The 17,405-nt window shown below is 45.1% G+C and overlaps 1 protein-coding gene across 4 annotated transcripts in view; it reads right to left on the bottom strand.

Annotated features, from left to right (window-relative positions):
* ATL1 (atlastin GTPase 1) overlaps window positions 1–17,405 on the bottom strand; it is a 390,297-nt gene that overhangs the window by 251,742 nt on the left and 121,150 nt on the right. For all 4 annotated transcript variants that reach the window (XM_069638885.1, XM_069638884.1, XM_069638882.1 and 1 more), the window contains one exon: window positions 4,048–4,295. In XM_069638885.1, coding sequence (XP_069494986.1) covers window positions 4,048–4,080 — 33 coding nt within the window. In that variant the 5' untranslated portion in view covers window positions 4,081–4,295. The remainder of the gene's footprint in view (window positions 1–4,047; window positions 4,296–17,405) is intronic.

Raw genomic sequence — 17,405 nt, 5'->3', positions numbered from 1 at the left:
AATACAGTATTGCCTTCAAGTCTCCCAACATTTTCAGAGAAACCAACCACTGCTTCTATCCCTGATCATCCCTGTGTGGGCTTTCTACTATAGAACGAAGCAGTGGATGAAAAGATATTAAGGATTTAGCACTGAAAAGAGAAATCTATGTATTCACAACAACACTGGATCCTACTGCGCAAGACAGTCAATTAGACCCAACATATACTTGTCTGTGTCTGCCCTGAAACTTCACATAGAGGTGCGTGTTATGTTAGCAGTGATGGGGATTTGGATGGCTCGATTCAATTCTTTACTATCAATTTGGCCCCTGGAGTCTTTCCTGTAAGACAACAGAGAGACAGAAACATAGTAACACACAAGTGACATGTAAAGTCTGAACACCATACACATGAGAATTATAATAGCTACAAACGTAAAAACCCTGAATCCTTATCCAAATGAATTTGGATTTTCTTTTTAGAACCAGATGGTTTAGCACACTCCTATGGAAACCTTTTCTCGAGAAATTGACCTGATAGCCCCTTCCTAGTGAATACTGCCTCCAAGTGGGGTAGAGCAAGTTTAGAGGACCAACGCTGACGGGGCTTCTGCACCTGCCCGATTCTGTCCCAGATTCAGGCCTCAGGTGAAGTCTATATCTCCTGAAATCTCCTATATGTTTGTGCATCTCACTTTGCGGGCTCAATCATATTGCAGGGCTGAGAGCGCTTCGGCCTGATCTTCCAGGCTGCAGGTAAGAATGTCCCCGCACTCCTCATCATCATCAAAGAAACCACCAAAATCATCCAACAAAAAAAACCTGAAGCATTATTGACCTCCCATATCCCCTTCGATTGTAAGCAAAGAACATCATTTCCGCTTGGAGGTTAGGACGCAAGTAGTTCAGCCATCACTCTGGAACCCCGATTTCTTCTCATTTGCATCTAGGGGTAGTTTTCCACAACTTGGCGAGGGTGAAGAGTCTCTTTTCCTCTGGTTTAGTTATGGTCCTCATGTTCAGCTTCAGATATCTCTCTATGGCATAGAAATCTTGCCTGCCGCACTTCACCCATTCATCGGGTATCGCTCGTCACGCTGCTTCATCTCTGATCCTCAGTGTTTCTTTCCATACCTTTCCAATATTAGTGGGTAGCGACAAAGCATGGACGCTCTCTGCAAGAATCTCAGCCAGTCCAAAAGAGCCTGGATCCAAAGGGAGAGCTTTCTAGCTCTTGTAATAATAATAATAATAATTTGGCATTTATATAGCGCTACGAACCCTCAGGTATCTGAGCGCAGCTTATTATTACCCACGGTGTGTGGTGCTCATTTATCGACCTCAGAAGGATGAAAGGCTGAGTTTGGCCCCACCGGGATTCGAACCTGTGTTAGCAGACTCTGCACTGATGTCAAAGCAAGCGCTCTACTCGCTGTGCCACTTGACCGGCATCATTGTAGGGATGGTTGAGCCTTAGATGCTCAATCCACACTAGATGTTTTATCAAATAAGGCCCTCTTGGCAGCATACCTAGCTGGGCAATGTCAAATAAGGCCCTCTTGGCAGCATACCTAGCTGGGCAATGTTGTCCTGTATCGCTAACCAAAAAGAGGCCTACATGTGCCAAAAAGTCTCCATTCAGAAAACTATCAAGCAGAAATAATAATTTCTTCCAAAATGCCCTCTGGCAGACCCCCAGCATACTAACAATGGTGTCTCGTCCGCATATAGCAGAGTGGTATGTTGTCTAGCTATATTTTTCATGGAATACTGACTCGTTATGGAGTGAACTATGTCATTGTGTTTCCTGATCAACTTTACCATCGTTCTGCTCTCGCTGTGATATTTGAGCTCAAGGTTAAACAGTTTGAAATGGTTACACCTAAGTATATGAATTTGGTGATATGTTCCAAGGTGTGTCATTGAAAAAGAACTTCTTTTCTTGAAGCTACTTTTGTTTAGGGGCAAAAAACATTATTTTTTATTTGCTCTTATCCATAAGAAGCAAGGTTTCATTACAAGACGGTTCTGGAAAGTACCACCAAGTCGTCCGCATATATAGTAATACTTGTACTGGAAAGGTACGCACATATGGGATATCTTACATTAAGTTCACTATTGCTGTAGCCTTATTATTTATATAGAGGCAAACAAGAAGAGAAGCCAAGACACATCCCTGTTTCACCGCTCTACTTGTCGAATCATTCCTGTGAAATGTTCCCAGAGCAGCTAAACAAAATTTGGACTAGGTTATTTGTATACAGCCTTATTCCAATGACCAGAGGTTTAGGATCCATACCCTGATTTGTTAGGTTGTGATTTGAAGAAAGCAAAGAGAATGCAGAATGGTCCAGGGTCATCAAGTGTCTTTATCTGGGTCACACACGGGTGTCCACACACAACCTGTTGGCTTCAGTTTACCAATAAGGGTTTCATTGCGGGTTGTGAGGTATGTGTCAAAAAATGTGTTAATGCAATACTGAGGCAATAAGCCCCTCGACGGCGGGCCATTACCGCCCAAGATAATGCCCCCAGGGCCCATAGTTACAGGCACTGTGGGCGGTAATGGCCCGTCGTCGAGGGGCTTATTGCCATTAGTCCCCTTGCCCATTAGACCAGGGTACTAATGTTTTTTTCCCGGCTGCGAGACGCGTTGCATTTCGTAGCTGGGAAAAAAAAGTTTTAAAAAGTTACAAAAAAATGGCCTCCGTGAACAGAAAACGTAGCCCATTTTCTGTTTTCGTGGCAGCCATAGTAAACAAAGAAAATAGCTGCCATGGAAGGGGAGAAGGGAGTATGTGTAGTCCCTTCTCTCTTACCATGGCGGCCATTCACTTACATTGAAAAAAAGAAACCATAAAAAATGGCCACCTTGGAAAAGGGAGAAGGGACAAAAGAGTGTACCCAGCACGTGACAAGTGTGTCCATGGGATTACACTGTGGTATGGCTTGGAAACAAGCCAATCCACAACAAGTGTATCCAGTTGATTTGAGTTGCCGGCTACTAATGGTATATATATATAGTTCAGACCAGAAAACTTCTAATGAGAAATGAAGCATCAAAAAAGTGTCTTCTTCCTGATGCAGCCAGATTAGATATCCCGATCTCAAAAATGATCAATTCCGTTACCTATGAAATGCGCGTCCAAGAGGGTGTCAAGCTATAGTGCACTATACAATTATATTGCACACAACATTTTAAAAAGCAATCTGAACGTATTACTGGGGATTTGGGAACAGGGGCAGGGACCAAAATACAGGGCGGCTGGGCGAGCCCTTGCGGTTTTATCAAAGCAGCAATGTTAGTAATAGCTCAAAAATGGAAGGTGAAGGAAATACCGACTTTCCAAGATGGCTGAAAAAGATATGAGAATGTGTAGCTTAAGAGTGGATGAGTCTTACCCTACAAAATGGAAGAACACAATTGAGCGCAAACTGGAAGAGGGGTTTACACTTCCTCGAGAATGATTTTAGATTCCTGATGTGCCCACAAAGACTTACAATATTGGATACTGGTTGAAAACACATCAGTTCCTCTATCTAGTTTGTTTTACTTGGAGCGGCGCCGTGGGAGGGAAGTTAGGGCGAGTGGAGGAAACTACCAAGTTATTTGATTACTGTTTCTTGTACTAAGTGATATTGGTATGAAAAGTAATGATATAATATGATAGGTTATTTTATAACGCACTTAATACCCAGAGGTTTCTAAGCGCGGACCCGGGGACCGAACCTGTGTTGCTTTGTGTCGTCTTGCTTCCAAGGCGAGCACGCTGCCGCTGAGCTATCCTCCCGTGACGTAATAAAAAGATGTTTAAAAAAAGCAATCTGTCAAAAAGAAATGTTTTATAAACAAACTTTTCATAGATTCACTGCAAGCAATTGTACTTAAATGGGAGGCTATCGTCTGGGCCCAGTCAACCAGGGCGTGTACATAAATCTTCAAAAGAGAAACAAAGTGGTGTGCGTATGACCAGTAAAGTCAGCCGCTCTTAAGAAGTAAGGGAAACCTTGGAGGAAAACACACAACATGTAAGAGCAGAGTTGGGATTAGCATGTCAGAGACTTACCGTTTTGTACATATATCGCAACATAAAGTCCATTAAAAAGGATTTTCCTTTCCGAAAAGCTCCCGCCACAGACACAGCCACCACTTCATTGTCGCGGACAGCATCTGACAGCAGAATCTTATTTAGAGCCGCCTCGTCCAATTCAAAAGAGTGGTCGTCTTTGACCACCAGCACCTGGACAGGTCGAGCGCTTTTCTCAGTGTCCTCCTCTTCTGAGCTCCAGTCATAATTTCTGTCTGAGAATCCCCCTGAAAGACAAAGAACAAGTAGTAAACCCCCTGTAAACGCTTTAACCTCTTTCTAAGATATCCTGCCTGCCGGCTGGGTGGGTGGATATTTGAGATAATATTATTTTTCGGAGCGACAGGTGAATTTGTAGATCAATGCATTGCCGTCTACAATGTAGGTTGTGTGTGCAAATTTTCTGAGATCTTGGTTAACTTAAAAGTTATTAATTAATCAAAGAACTTTATTCGGATAAAATATCCATCCAAGCACATAGCAGTTATACAAAATAGAATAAAATGCAAACAAATACAATACAGATTTTCAGGGAAATCTCTTAAAATTCGACATCATCTTCAATTTATTTCTTACATTAATATTCCATAACACATGTGCACATCATAAAATTCAATACATACTTGATAGCATGATATGAAAAAATTGATTATTTACAATACTACTATAAAACACTATGGTCCTGATTTACAAAAATGTTTGAAATGGGACCTTCCCATGTTAACAAATGTTTGTAAATCAGGCCCTCTGACTGTGTCTGATTTTGATTGCCTGTTTACAGTATTGCAAAAGGCCTATGCCTTACCAGCTGAACTAGCTGTCAGTAAATAGCACATAGCTGGGCGACATTGCGAACAAATCATCTCTCTTAAAACCAATCAAAATTATGCAAATTCCAATATCACCTCCCCTTCTGTGCAAAACAGCAGGCATTGTAAAAAATCAAATGTGGTCTGTGGGTCAATTTTTCACAGATGCTTTACACAAGAGCAAAAATGGCTCCAGTGAAAACATGCATTTGTGCAATGTGTGGTTTTGCACCAGTACAACTCTGCAACCCAGGTTCAAATGGTATGGAACATTGCCCTGCATAAAAGTGGTGAATGCAATGCTGGCCGAGTTCTTTTCAATTAAGCGTCACCTGGTGGTGTAATTGACTAGCACTGACACTGCAAATACAGGACAGCGTATCTCACACACTGCTGCATCCCCCGCATGTTCACTGATGAGCGGTATGCGGGCTGCGTGCTGTGCACCTTCTTACAGCTGTTGCAGGAGGCTAGTCCTTCAGATGTGTAGTAAGCGTGCGAACAGGGATGCCAATGAGCAAGGAGTGGGGTATTCGAATAGACCGGGTGATGGGCCAAGTATGATATTAGTTCTGACAAATATAAATGAGTGCATTGTGATTATATTTCCTCAGAACATATCATATATTTTCTTTAGGTAGAAATCATACCTGGTGCTTAACAGCAACTTGAAAATGAAGGCTGTTTAGACGTTGCTAAGCAACGTTCCTCATATTACCCACAACCATCTGCCGGCAGGCGGAAGTCGGCCTTCTCACGGGAAGGCCCGCAAACGAAAAGGCCCTATTCTGTGCCTGTTCGCGCACTGGTTGTGCTAGGGAGATATCCTCTACGCTTACAATGGTAAGACTAACTTAAAACATATCCAAACTTACAATTGCCTTTGCTAATGACTCACCAGAGAACGCTACACTGAACCTATCTTTGTTCATGCCACTATACCAGTATGCCACATGTGATGCCATTATTGACCTAACCTGCGCATATTCCCACGCTAGTTAGCCTGGTACACCTGCCGACACTGTTGCACTGGTGACACTGCTTTACACCCAGCCTACTCAGGCATGACACTGTTAACAGAATGTATTCACCTATGCTGGTCACCTACCGTTATGTCTTAGTACAGTACTCATATGTCAGTAGATGTGCCATACACCTCTGCTTGTATTACTATCGGGTGTCTCTAACTCTCAGCTTACCTAGCCTGCATACCTCAAACAGTCACGACAATGATTAACTGATACCAGGATAAAATAACTGCTCTGAGGCAGCTCACCCTGTGAATTGATGACAGACCCACCCAATGCTAATGTCGATTTTAGCCTTCCCTGTGAATGTGCCTCTAGCCTACTCTGTGAAAATCGATTTTAGCCTACCATTTTGGAAGTAATTTTAGCCTACCTTGTGAAAGTAATTTTAGCCTACCTTGTGAAAGTGATTTATGCCTACCCTGTGAAAAGCAATCTTATTCTACCCGGTGAAAGTGCGTCTAGCCTACGCTATGACAACAACCTCTAGCCCATTCTGTGATAGTTGGGTAACCCATCCCAGCTACCCTAAACCAGTTAACTCCCTGAATATGAATGAAAACCAGAGGACCCAGTCTATTTTACTGATACCCTGCCTCCTCGCCATAATGGCCCTTGCCACTATTCCAACATGCCCACCTAAGGATAGAAATATGAGGCTTAGGTCTAGACTGACCCACCTCTATGAACCAAAAAAAATCAACATAAATATCCGCCCTTTACAGAATGCCAGCCAAACTAGTGAATTCCCAACTAGGCAAGCAGAGGTGACCAGACCTAACTATCGGAACTCGGCTCATCCTGCTACCATTCCCAAAAATCATGCGAGCCTTTATACACCAGCAACTAAACGCCCCCCACTACTAAACTAACAGCTTATTAATGCTTTCCAGATCGCTTATCAATGCCAGATCACTAGTGGCCCACGCGGCTGAAATTGCTGACACTCTAAACAATGAGAATCTGGACCTACTCGCCATAACCGAGACATAGCTTCACGACTGGGCAGGACCAACACTTATGGTAGCGGTAACTGACAGCTACCAGATACTCAGAGCAGACAGGCCCAACGCCAGAGGCGGTGGCCTAGCTATCATATCCAAAAACAACCTTCCTATCAGACTCGCCACCCCACCCTCTTGATTATCATGTGAGATACTTGCACCTTCCTCTATCCAATAACCGTATGTTTACTATCTACTTGGTTTACAGACCCCCGGGTCCACTAGGAACCTTCGAGGAGGACTTAACTAACCTCATAGCCAATAACACAAAAGACCACTCACAAACCCTGTTGCTGGGGGACTTCAACCTTGGCTTTGATGACAGATAACAAACGGTATCAGGTAATAATATCGCCACATATATGGCCGCCGTAAATAATATTGCTGGGAAAATGTTGTGGCGATATTATTTGGGTGACCATATATATGGCGACAGGGGCAAAAAAATAAAAATAAATTAAAAAAAATAAAAAATAAAAAATGTGTGGGTTGCGGGGGTGTCCCCCGCATGTTCCATGCAATAATGTCGCCACAAAACACGACAATTTTTCAGCGATATTTTTGTATGGCGATATTTTTGTGGCGACATTATTGCATGGAACCTAACAAACATGCCCGATCTATAGCAGCTCTACTAAAAGATCACCCATTCATATCAAAGGAAGGACCCTTGACTGGGTGGCCGACTTGAACTGCAACATTTCCATTACTGATATTGCCCCACAATCTTGAACTGACCACCACCTAATCACTTTCTCTGCCACTTTAGATCTCCTTTGCCCCAAAACTATTGATATGGCACCCCCACTTCTTACTAGAAGTAAAAAGGACATCACAGCGGAAAAGCTCCTCCCTCACCTCCTCCCATCTATCAACAACCTAGATAATAACTCAGACCCTAATATACTAGTAGAGGGTTTCAATAATGCCATGACCAAGGCCTTGGACATTATTGCTCCTGTCAAATTGCGCAAAGGCAGACAGAAATCTCATCTCAATGCCTGGTTCACGCCTCAACTTAAAGAACTAAGAGTACAAAAAAGAAAGCTCCAATCCATCTGGCATCACTCCCCCACTGACGACAACAAAGTTAAGCTAACTGACTACTCCAAATTTTACAAAAAAAGAAATAATTAATACTAAAAGGAACCTATTTAACAAGAGAATTTCTAAGGCTAAGTCCAACACTTAGGAACTTTTCACCATCCTCCATGAAATGGAATCCCCAATCCCTCCGGTAGACAATGTCCCAAAGGAGAAGCTATGGTGCACTTCCATACAAAATGCTTAGTCGAATAAAACTGCATCTCTCCAACTTAAAATAGCTAATAAAAAGCCCTCACTGCTCCCATCGGAGCAGCAACCCCCTCTGCCCCCCCCCAACACTCTGGGAACAGAATGGCCACACCATTCAGTTTCAAAATGATTTCTATCCCAGAGATGGAGAAGATCATACCCTCCTTAAAACCTTCAAATTGCAAGGGTGACAGCTTCCAAGCCCAAATCATAAAGGATGCAGCTAGAGACTTGGCCCCATTCATCTCTAAGCTTATCAATGCCTCCTTCAAAACCACCAACTCAGTCCCCGACAATCTTAAAGAATCTTGGGTACTCCCCCTGCTTAAAAAACAAACCTTAGACCTACCATCCCGACTAACTATATACCCATTAGTACTGTCCCTTTTCTACTTAAAATCATTGACAGAGTAGCTTACCTACAAACTCAGGAACACTTTGAAGCCAACCACTTACTAGGAACGCGGCAATCTGGCTTCCGCCCTCTTCATGGCACGGAAACAGCCTTGCTAGATCTTAAGACCCAAATTGATGAGCTGAAGGACAATGGGAAAACAGCTATGCTACTTCTCCTGGACCTATCGGCAGCCTTCGACCTGATGGATCATGCAGTCTTATGCAACCATCTTAGGACGGCAGCCCATTTCTCAGGAGAGGCCATAGCCTGGGCGAAACATTTTCTAGCCAACCGCACAATGAGAGTCTTCTCCCCTTCAGATTCCGCTGACCTGATTCAAATATCCTGCGGAGTACCACAGGGATCATGTGTCTCACCCACTATGTATAACATTTTTACTAAGCCTCTGTTTGATAACTTGGACAGACTGGGTGTCACCTACGCAAATTATGCAGATGACACCCAGATCCTCATCCCCCTTTCGGGCAACTTTCTTGAGGACACGGCCTTAGTAAATAAGATATACCTCCTCATTCAGGCATGGATGGCATCCCACGGCCTCTGCCTGAATGACGATAAAACTGAGATACTGATCCTAGGTTCTGAAACCAACATTAAAAAACTTAGCCCTAGCTATGACTCCTTCAATATTGACAACAATCTCATCAAGGTAATGCCTGCTGTGAAAACCTTATGATTCTACCTTGACTCCTCTCTTACCTTTAAGAAACAAGTTAACCCTCTTGCAACCACAACAGCCAACACTTGTAAGCTCATCTGAGCCTGCAGACCATTCCTCTCTGCCGCTAGCTGCATTACCCTGGCTAATGCGCTGATAATGTCCAGACTAGATTATTGTAATGCCATGTATTCAGCTGCCAACAAATATGTTACGGATACAATCCAAAGACTGCAAAACAATGCTTTAAGAGCAGCTTTGAATTTACCCAACAGAGAGCACATTTCTAAGTTTAGACGAGAATCCCACTGGCTAAAAATTAACGCCAGGATCCTCCTTAAAGCAGCCTCAGTCACAGCCACATGCCTGAACAACCTAGCACCCCCATACCTTGCTGAAAGAATAAACAGAAGAATTGCCACCCACCTGATGTGATCTGCTAATGCCTACACATTAGAGACTCCCAGAGTTAAACGAACTACAGCTGGTGGAACTAGTTTCCCAGTCAAAGCAGCACAATCCTGGAACGCACTCCCATCAGATCCCAGAATGGAACAACCCTATCCTAAATTCAGACGTAATGTACTCAAATGACTATGATCAAATGACTCTTAACCCCATGTTCAGTCTGTTCCCAGCTCTAACAAGCTCATTGTTTCTGCTACTGACTGTACCTACTACCTGCAATATGCACCACATACTATGTGAGCTTGTGCCTCAACCTCCTTACTGTAACCAGAGGTACCAGTATCCATATATTCCTTGTATGTATGTGTTCATATCAAACATGCTCTGTAACTAAGTTTTAAGTTATCTTGTCCTGTTGCGCCCAGCTACCCAAGGGTTTGACGCGCATTACTAAATAAACAAACAAACAAACAAACTTCATCTGCATTATGTTGGATCTAAGCTAGGCAAGGAAGTCTTTGACGTCAGAGAAGTTTACTGCTAGTGGCGCATATCTTGCCATTATAAAGGGCGGGCTGGGAAGGGAGTCAAAGGGGCATTTGGCTCCCCAGGCTTGTTGGGTTGTTGCTCCCTGGGCCAAAGCTGCTCATTTTAAACAAAACATAGAAAAGGTGCAAATCCTTTCGAATCCAGCCTGCCTGGTAAGAACTGAGTGCTACAGGGTCTTCTCTGCGTCCATGTTGTTGTGGTGACAGGATGTCAGGTGTGGGTCTTGAGTTGTGGGGGGCAGGATGTCATGTGTGGTTCTTGGGTTGTGGGGATGCAGGATGTCAGGTGTGGGTCTTGGGCTGTGGGGAGGCAGGATGTCGGGTGCGGGTCTTGGGTTGTGGGGAGGCAGGATGAGAAGTGAAGGTCTTGTGTTGTAGGTGGCAAGTAGACACAGCTCGAGGTATGGGTTTTGTGTAGCGGGGCGGGGAGGTTGGAGGTCGTTTGCTGAACCAGCTTTTTTGGCTCTTATAGAGAAGCCAGATCCTCTGGCTCAACACTGGCTCGGCTCTACTAAGGAATTCTCTAGCTTCCCCACCTCCCTAAATTGGTTTTCAATTAATGAAGAGATGGGATGGGAGGATAACCAGCCTGCTGTCAAGTTGAAAAGTGGGACACCAGGACATTTGGGTTCAAATCCCAGCTTAACCATTTCACCACATTATTTTACCTGGTGAAATAATTTTACAACATTTGGCATGTATGGGACAAAACCTAAAAAACACACAAATATCGAAAAAATATCCGGTATCCTGTCCTAAGATTATAAAAAGAGAGGTATGTCAATAATTTCTGATATATACAAAGGGTGCAAATCATTCACTGTCCACTAGCCACTGGCCAGCGATATTTAACTCTTGGGGAGTAAGAAATGATGTGCTGTGTCTGTGTATAGAATTGCGGTGGCGGGTGGCTTCTGTATGGCTGGCTAGTAGCTTGCAACTTGAATTTCTTTGCACCATGTATATATACTTCAGAGTGTGTGGCTGGGAAAAGGTTGCAATTGTGTTCAGTTCCTCTGGAATTTGGGCCGCTGCATCGTGGGCGTGGGCCACCGCACCATCGACGACTCCAGTGCACTTGCCCCACAGGTCAAACGTTACCAGTCCTCCACTACGTGGTGCTAGTTATCTTATTTAATTTTGCCCACACACCTTCCACACCAGGGGGCAATGTTACTGCAATCGCGTTGGAATCTAGAGCAGAGGATGACGGGCCGGCAACCGGGGACGCTCCATCCCGCTCTGCCAAACCTCCAAGAGCGATGCGCCACCACTTCCTTTGAAGACAGTTATTAAACTTTCATCCAGATAAAAATAGACTTCCGTATCTCAGGGGGGTAGCTTGAATGTGTCTGCTCGGCAGCAAAACCAAAGCAGCCACCCCCATAGCAGGCATGTGTTTGATGAGGCGGCCTTCGGGGGTGTTGAGTCACTATATCTGCATCCGCTTATGCTTGGAAATCAAGTACCTCTGCAGTGAAACAACGATCTCTACGGCTCCAGAACCTTATTTGAATTCCATGGAACGAATGCAGTGTGTGGGCTTAAAAGGGAAACATTTCAGACTTTACCATTCACTATATAATTCGTAGCCCTTATTTTGGAGTATGCTGCATTATTCGTAGCACTAGAAACAGAGTAGATGTACAAAATGCACTTGTGACAACTAACTGTTCTTCCACTACCCAAGCGGTGCTATGTCCACTTCCATATGCACACCTGAAGGGACAGGGCAAGACAATAGTGCTATATATAGACAATGGAGATACACACAGGTACTAAGTACCCGAAGAGAACAGGCACACGTCAAAGCTACAACCCTACGCAACCAGAAATTCACAATGTCCACCTATCTAACGCTCCTCAAACAAATGTCTACTTAGAGTTCTATGCCTACAATATAGCAATCACCCCCGAATGTGTGGGCGTGCAGGGCCAATAACGCCCTACCAGACCAAGCCTAGGCAGGTCCCAGCAAAGTGAGGGCCCTGGCCAGGGGTCAGTCCTGATAACAACCCTAAACACAGGGGTGATAGCTATTCGCACCCCGGAGGTTGTACAATGTTTTTGTAATGGGGGATGCACTGCACAAGTCTTACGCATGACCAGTCTTCCAACAAAAAAAAAGATGGCCGCCGCCAAAGGAAATGTTTCCATGGTGACCTGACATGGACGGTGAGGGAGCGGGGCTGGTGGTGCTGGACAGGAGAAAAGTGCACTTCCCCAGGTGTGAATACATCTTCACCCTGGGAAAGAACAGTACAGTCCACAATGATTCACAACGCCCAAAGAACACATGCTCATTTCCTGCCCTTTAAACATCAACTGGACCTCTGCAGTCTCAAGCCCATCAAAACGTTGGTCCTGCACAGCCAACCTGAGCCAAACCAACTTCTTTTCAAGGTCATGAATTCAGCTCTACCCAATCACCCTGTGCTCCAGTGATATAAACAATAGACCGACAGATACACCGCATCCCGTCCATGCACAATCTTCCCAAACAATGACCCCTGTTAACCATTCCCCAAGCGCAAGGACACACAGTCACCACCAGCCTTTAACACACCAACCTCAGAATACAAGACAACCCGCTGCCTGGTCTTTTGCTAAGGACTCTAACAAGGAGTGGAAGGTTGGTGACCGTCTCCTATCCAGGCAGCGAGGCGCAATGTCCTTAAAATACCACTTCATATGGACTTCATCCTGAGTTCACACTCTACAAATACTGGAACATATAGGTTTACCAAGAAAAACATTAAATAACTTTATTCATATCAAAATGACAATACAAACAATCTTTTTTTTTAAAGAAAACATCCGCAAGACTGTGCATGAGAATCCAGTGTGTGGGGTTAGTAACCCAAGAAAGTGCAATGTGACTTCATATTTCAATGCTTAGTGCATCGCAGAAAAGAAGGAAACACAATGAATACATTACACCCCCTCACGCAATAAATGCATATCCCAGCGTGGCTTACTGTGGCTAGGGTAGTGTGCTAAATTGCATTTAACAGCCACTGAGCATCGCATTTATGCTAGTGGCACAGAGTCTGTTCCCTAATGGTTTTACAGTCACCTAAGGATGTACAAGAGAGAGAGACGGAAAGAGAGAGAGAGAGAGAGAGAGAGAGAGAGAGAGAGAGAGAGAGTCACTCATAACTATACCCAAAAGCATGTCGACACCGGTGTTTCGGCCTCAGGATGCCAGGGTAACACCCATCCATAATGTCCCCAAAGCATTAGTCCTTGGCCTTCATCAGGATAGGGAAGGTAGTTAGATGTACACGTGTCTGTGGAGACTCTTTATTTACCGGTCTCCAGTGAGCAATGATGTTCCTTTTAATGCAGATTGCATTTCATTGGGTTACTAACCCCACACACGCGGTTTCTCGTGCACTGATTTGTGGATGTTTTCTTAAAAAATAAGGTCCTCATTACAAGTTTGCCGGTCTGGAAATAATGGTGACGGTAAGCTTACCAGCACCGTTGTTTCCGGACCGGTACACTCCGAGTCTGCGGGCGGGTACCGTACTGCCCGCCAGGGTCAGACGGCACCCGCCCGCAGACTTTCATGGAAGCAACAGCACTGTTATTAACAGTGCCATTGCTTCCGTGGTCCCCAAACCCATAGAGTCCTTTTGGACTCTATGGGAATGGGGGTCAACATAATACGGGCGCCTGACTTACTGTACCGGCGGGGTTGTAATACCCCAGTGTTTCCGGCAAATCAGGCCGCGGTAAATCATTATGGGTGCGGTGGCTACTTGCCGGTTTTACCGGCACGGTTACCGCTGGACCTGTAATGAGATCCCTTGTATATTGTTGTTTTGATATGAATACAGTTATTTGATGTTTTTTGGTAAACCTATATGTTCCAGCATTGAAGAGTGTGAACTCAGGATGAAGTCCATATAAAGTTGTATTTTAAGGACATTGTACTAAGGTGCCTGTATAGGTCATGGTCACCTAACTTCCTCTTTTTAGAGTCCTTTAGATGACCCCGTTATCAGTAGGTGTCCATTCCCTGAGTGAGGTAAACATAGGGGTGACCCTTTTTTTTTTTAGCTTTCCTGACCTTTTGATAATACAGCATTTCAGCCTTGCAACACTCCCCTCCCACATATGATATGATATGGCATTTATAATGTGCCTATACACAAGCGGCCCCATAAATACACAGCTGCAGCTACTCACCCTCCATGATTGCAACACTGGGATTATGCCTAAAGTACTACTCCAGTTTACTTCACCCTAGGAATATAGAATCACTATTTCTGAGTGTCCGCCACATCAGGGAGAGAGGGCAAGAGAGAGCGAAAGAGAGAAAGCAGGAGAAATACAGAGAACAGAAGAGAGACCCACAGAGAGAGCGAGTGTGTGTATGCGCGCGCAGGCGCGCACGCATCTCTGCAGATGCATAAGTGACAGTGTGGATAGATGAGTGAGAAGGTGGATGATTATGAGACTGAGAAGGTGAGTAGGTGAGTCCCTGGAGGGGCAGAAAACTGAATGGCCAGCGAATGGGCGCCTGCGGAAGTTGCTGGGCGGGATGACTAAACGGGAGAAGGGTGGAGGCGTGAATGGAGGATGGCTACAGGGATAGTGGGAAGGGCTAGCGGCTGCATGGATGGACAAGTTCCTGCCTCAAGAGTCTGTCGCTACTGTACCTTCAAGCACATGTCATTACAGTAAACGCAGTACTCAGTACCCGCTATGTTGCAGAAATGACTACCCGAATTCTCTGCCCACGCGTACTAGCGTAATCTGATGCAGAGCACACACTCCAGTTTCCGTGAGGGAACCTGCTTTGGAAACTATGGTAAGTCGCTCGAGGGCAGAGCGCTGCAGCCAGCACTAAATGCATTACACTTCTATGTTCATGCTGAGTGTTTTACTCAATCGATGCGGCAGTCAGGGAACATCTTGTCTTCCAATAAAACACTGTGTTGCGAGGAGGAGGGAATGATGTGGGACAAGGGAAGGATAGGTGCATTCTGGAACAAGCAACAGCAATGCCAACAGTTTGGGCTTTTGTGTAGGCACGGGAAAGGCACCAGCCAGGCACTGGTTTAGTGATATTAAGTGGCTATTGATGGTAGCAGGTGCAAAATGGTGTGAGTGAATAATCATCTGATAGCAGTGCCTGGCAAATGCGCAAAACACACAACCAAAAACGGTTGGCTTTGCCAATGCTCGTTTTTAACAGGACTTCAGTGAAGGCCATGCATAGTGCTTATAAACAGAGAGTGGCTGATGGCAGACCAGGTTAAGACATTTGTATTACACCAGTAGAGCATTTACAACTCCAATTAGGTAATTGGGGGTCATTACATGTTTGCTGGTATTCTGTTACCGGCACCTGATATCCTGGTATTACCTGGATATTCCAGGTGCCGGCAACAGTGGTCCTTTTCCATTCCACGAAGTCCCATAGGACACCAATGAGGTGATTGCTGTTATTAGCGGCACCAGTAATATCGGTGCTGGTAATACCGGCAGTTTTTTACCACTGGGGCCTGATTTACCTGAACTCTTAGCTGTTGGTAAATCAGGTAACTCCGGAAAACCTGTAGTTTGCCAGTATGGGAAAACTGGTGGTAATGGAATTACTGTAACTTTTTCCGGCACTTTATCTGCACCGCCAAACATGTAATGACCCCCATTAACTCTCAGAGGACTGCTTTGAAAAAACACTGATAGGCACTTTGTGTGTAAAGTTTGATGTTAAGGCTTGATTAAAGTGACCTCAAAGAGTTCCCATGAGGAGGCATTTTGGGAGGGAAGGGCAGGAACTGGATGGGAAGGGCCATATGTATTAGCATGTCCATGGGCAAATAACCAAACAACACTTATAGGCTTTGTGTCCCTCCTCATATGCCATTTCTCCATATTGGTACTCTAATGCAATAGTTTCGGCTTATAGGTTTGGGTAAAGCGCCACCAAATACACCATTATTCCATCTCATATACGACTCGCCCCAAGGGAATGGGTCGTTCATAGAGGACCTCACAAATCTCATCTCCTCGGCATCAATCTCACATGCCAGCAACCTCTTCCTCCGGGACTTCAACATCCTGGAGACACCACCCTCTGGACACCTACGCAATCCACTCTTCGCACAAGCCAACTCATGCAAACTCCAACAAATCACCCTCACTCCAACCCACACAGAAGGGCACACGCTCGACCTCATTTTCACTCCTCCGGCTCTCCTCTCTTGTGCTGACCCCATGCCACTCGATTGGTCAGACCACCTGGCAATCCCTCTGAGCCTACAACACTTCAGACAGCCCCATAAGAGACAAGCTAAGCTAAACTCCCTGAGATAACCCACCACTCCTTCAAACACTTTCCTATGGACCTCCTTGAGCCAGCTCTGTCCACCGTCCCCTCCACTGGACATGCCTCGGACCTGCTGGAAGCCTTCTCTCTTGCCGCCACTGGCCTTGTTAACACCCACACCCCACTAAAAACCCACATGAATCAAGGCCAAACGATCCATCCCCTGGTACACTCCTGACCTCGGGCCAACAAAAGGGCAATCGGGCCAATGGGAAAAACAGTGGTGTAAACACTGCCATCTGGAGAATCTCTCCTCACTCAAACCCCTGCGAACCTTGCGCAAAAAGCTGATTACTGATGCAAAATCAGCTTATTATGCCACCGCAATTGAGGGTGTTCCTAACAGGAGCAGAACCCTCTTCAACATTGTCAGACACTGCCCCAGACCTATCCCGGACCCAGAGGTCCCGGCTTTGCAGGAGAAATGCAACAGCATTAACAGCTTCTTCTTCAACAAAATTGCCAAAATCACAGACTATCGACACTGCATACGCTTCCACAGAACCACCTTCCACCTTGCGCCCCAAACTCCCCCCTTGGTTAGACTTCACCTCTCACACCATTAAGGACCTCCCTGATACTCTTGAAGCCCTCAAATGCACAGCCTAATTGGATAATCTCCTCCCAGCCTACATCATCAAACAGCTTCAAGGCCGCGCCCTCAACACACACCTTAATATCGTCAATGCCTCTCTCGGTGATGGCTCCTGCCTGGACTCTCTAAAAACTGGGCTGATTCGCCACCTCTTGAAAAAGGACTCACTCAATCCTGATGACCTAGCAAACTACAGATCCATCATAAGCCTCCCTTTCATAGGGAGACTC

The sequence above is a fragment of the Ambystoma mexicanum genome, chromosome 14 (genome assembly GCF_040938575.1).
Source record: "Ambystoma mexicanum isolate Mex_15411 chromosome 14, UKY_AmexF1_1, whole genome shotgun sequence".
Classification (NCBI taxonomy): domain Eukaryota; kingdom Metazoa; phylum Chordata; class Amphibia; order Caudata; family Ambystomatidae; genus Ambystoma; species Ambystoma mexicanum.
The sequence above is the reverse complement of the archived record's forward strand: the minus strand, read 5'-3'. Positions and strand labels throughout refer to the sequence as shown.